The 1,695-nt window shown below is 56.7% G+C and overlaps 1 protein-coding gene across 1 annotated transcript in view; it reads right to left on the reverse strand.

Annotated features, from left to right (window-relative positions):
- Window positions 1–1,695, reverse strand: part of TUFT1 (tuftelin 1) — an 8,941-nt gene that overhangs the window by 2,000 nt on the left and 5,246 nt on the right. The window contains exons 9-10 of the mRNA XM_017728866.1: window positions 1,205–1,333; window positions 186–280 (exon numbers count right to left, since the gene is read on the reverse strand). Of these exons, the coding sequence (XP_017584355.1) occupies window positions 186–280; window positions 1,205–1,333 (224 nt within the window). The remainder of the gene's footprint in view (window positions 1–185; window positions 281–1,204; window positions 1,334–1,695) is intronic.

Genomic DNA, 1,695 nt, shown 5'->3' on the forward strand with positions numbered 1-1,695 from the left:
TCGGCCTTCCTGGAACACCTCCATTCCCGATGATCCCCCGGGACAATCGGACAACCCGAAGGCTCCCAGCGCCCTCCAGAGATCTCCGAGAACATTTTCGGGATGAATCATCCCCGGGGTGGAGGGAGGAAGAGCCCGGCACGCCCTTCCCAGGAATTTGGCTGGCGGGATTCCCGGATTCTCACCGGTCCTGTTGGGCCACTTTGTCCCCTTCCACCTTCCGGAGCCGCTCCAGCTCGGCTTCTCCCGCTTCCATCCGTGCCAGCAAATTCCGGTGCTCCTGCGGCGGAATTCGGGCTTGGATTGGGGTCGGGAATGAGTTGGGATATTGGGAGTGAGTTGGGATATTGGGAATCGCCCCTGGAGGGATTTCCACGGGGATAAATCGGGGTTGGATGGACAGAGGAGGCCAAAGGATTATCCCAGTTTTTCCCCCCCTAGGATACGGCGATCCCGCTGTCGGGAATGCGGTCGGGAATGCGGCCCCGGAGCCAACACGGGAATCCCGAGATGGAAAAGGGATAAAATCAGGGAATTGTGAAGGGAGGAGCAATGCTGTGGGATGGTCAAATCCAGCCTCGGGTCATCAATCCCAAACTTTACATCACCAATCCCAACTTTTAGATCATCAATCCCAAACTTTAAATCCTCAATCCCAATTTTTGCTCATCAATCCCGAACTTTACATCATCAATCCCAACTTTTAGATCATCAACCCCAAACTTTAGGTCCTCAATCCCAACTTTTGGTCATGAATCCCAAACTTCCGGTCATCAATCCCAACATTTCAATAATTAAATCCGAATTTTGATCCCCCATCCCAACTTTGGGATCCCCAATCCCAGCTCCTGGGATCGATGGACACCCCACAAACCCCCCTGTCCCAGTGCCACCCTCTGGATCAGGAACCTTTCCCTAAAATCCACCCAGATCCCTCCGTCCTCATTTTCCCAACATTTCTGGGTTCCTCTGGCTCCGACCTTAATCCCAATTATCCCAAAATCCCTTAAAAAATTAACAAAACGAGGCTGGGAATTGCGGGAGGTCCCCGGGAGCACTCCCAGGGAAGCTCTTCCACACCTGGGAAAATCCCATTTTGACCATTCCAGAAAATTCCCTGGTTGGGAATTCAACCCCTGGGGGCTCTCCCGGTTCCCGGGGCCAATTCCCGATCCCGAATCCGCTCATCCCGATCCCGCGGCACCTTTTCCATGCTGGCCAGGAGCCTCTGGAGCTCCTCCACCTCCATCTCCTTCTCGGCCGCGTCCTTCTCCGCTCTCCGCAGGGCCGATCCCGCCCGCTCCACTTCCTCCTGGTACCGCGCCACCGTCCTCTGGAAAAACACCGGGAATGGCTTTCCTTGGATCCCGGGTGACATTCCAGAACGTTCCCGGGCAGGAGGATCCTCCTGGAGATCCCTCAAAAACCCCCCAGGGAAAAAAAATCCCTCAGAAGATTCCCTGATTTCGGAGGGATGAGAGGTGAATTCTGTGGGAAAAGGAGATCCTGGGGCTCCAGGGAAAGCTCCGGGGGGGTTTTGGGATCTTCTGGGATCGCCCGGCCCGTGGGACGGCACCGGGAAGCGCTTTGGGGGTGGTGACGGGAACTGGGACGGGTCTGGGAGCTCGGAGGGGACAAGGAGGGGTCACCTGGCCAGGGGAACGGCCTCGGCCACCCCCAGCAGCGGCTCAGGGG

The sequence above is a fragment of the Corvus brachyrhynchos genome, unplaced genomic scaffold (genome assembly GCF_000691975.1).
Source record: "Corvus brachyrhynchos isolate BGI_N302 unplaced genomic scaffold, ASM69197v1 scaffold443, whole genome shotgun sequence".
In the NCBI taxonomy this organism is placed as follows: Eukaryota; Metazoa; Chordata; class Aves; order Passeriformes; family Corvidae; genus Corvus; species Corvus brachyrhynchos.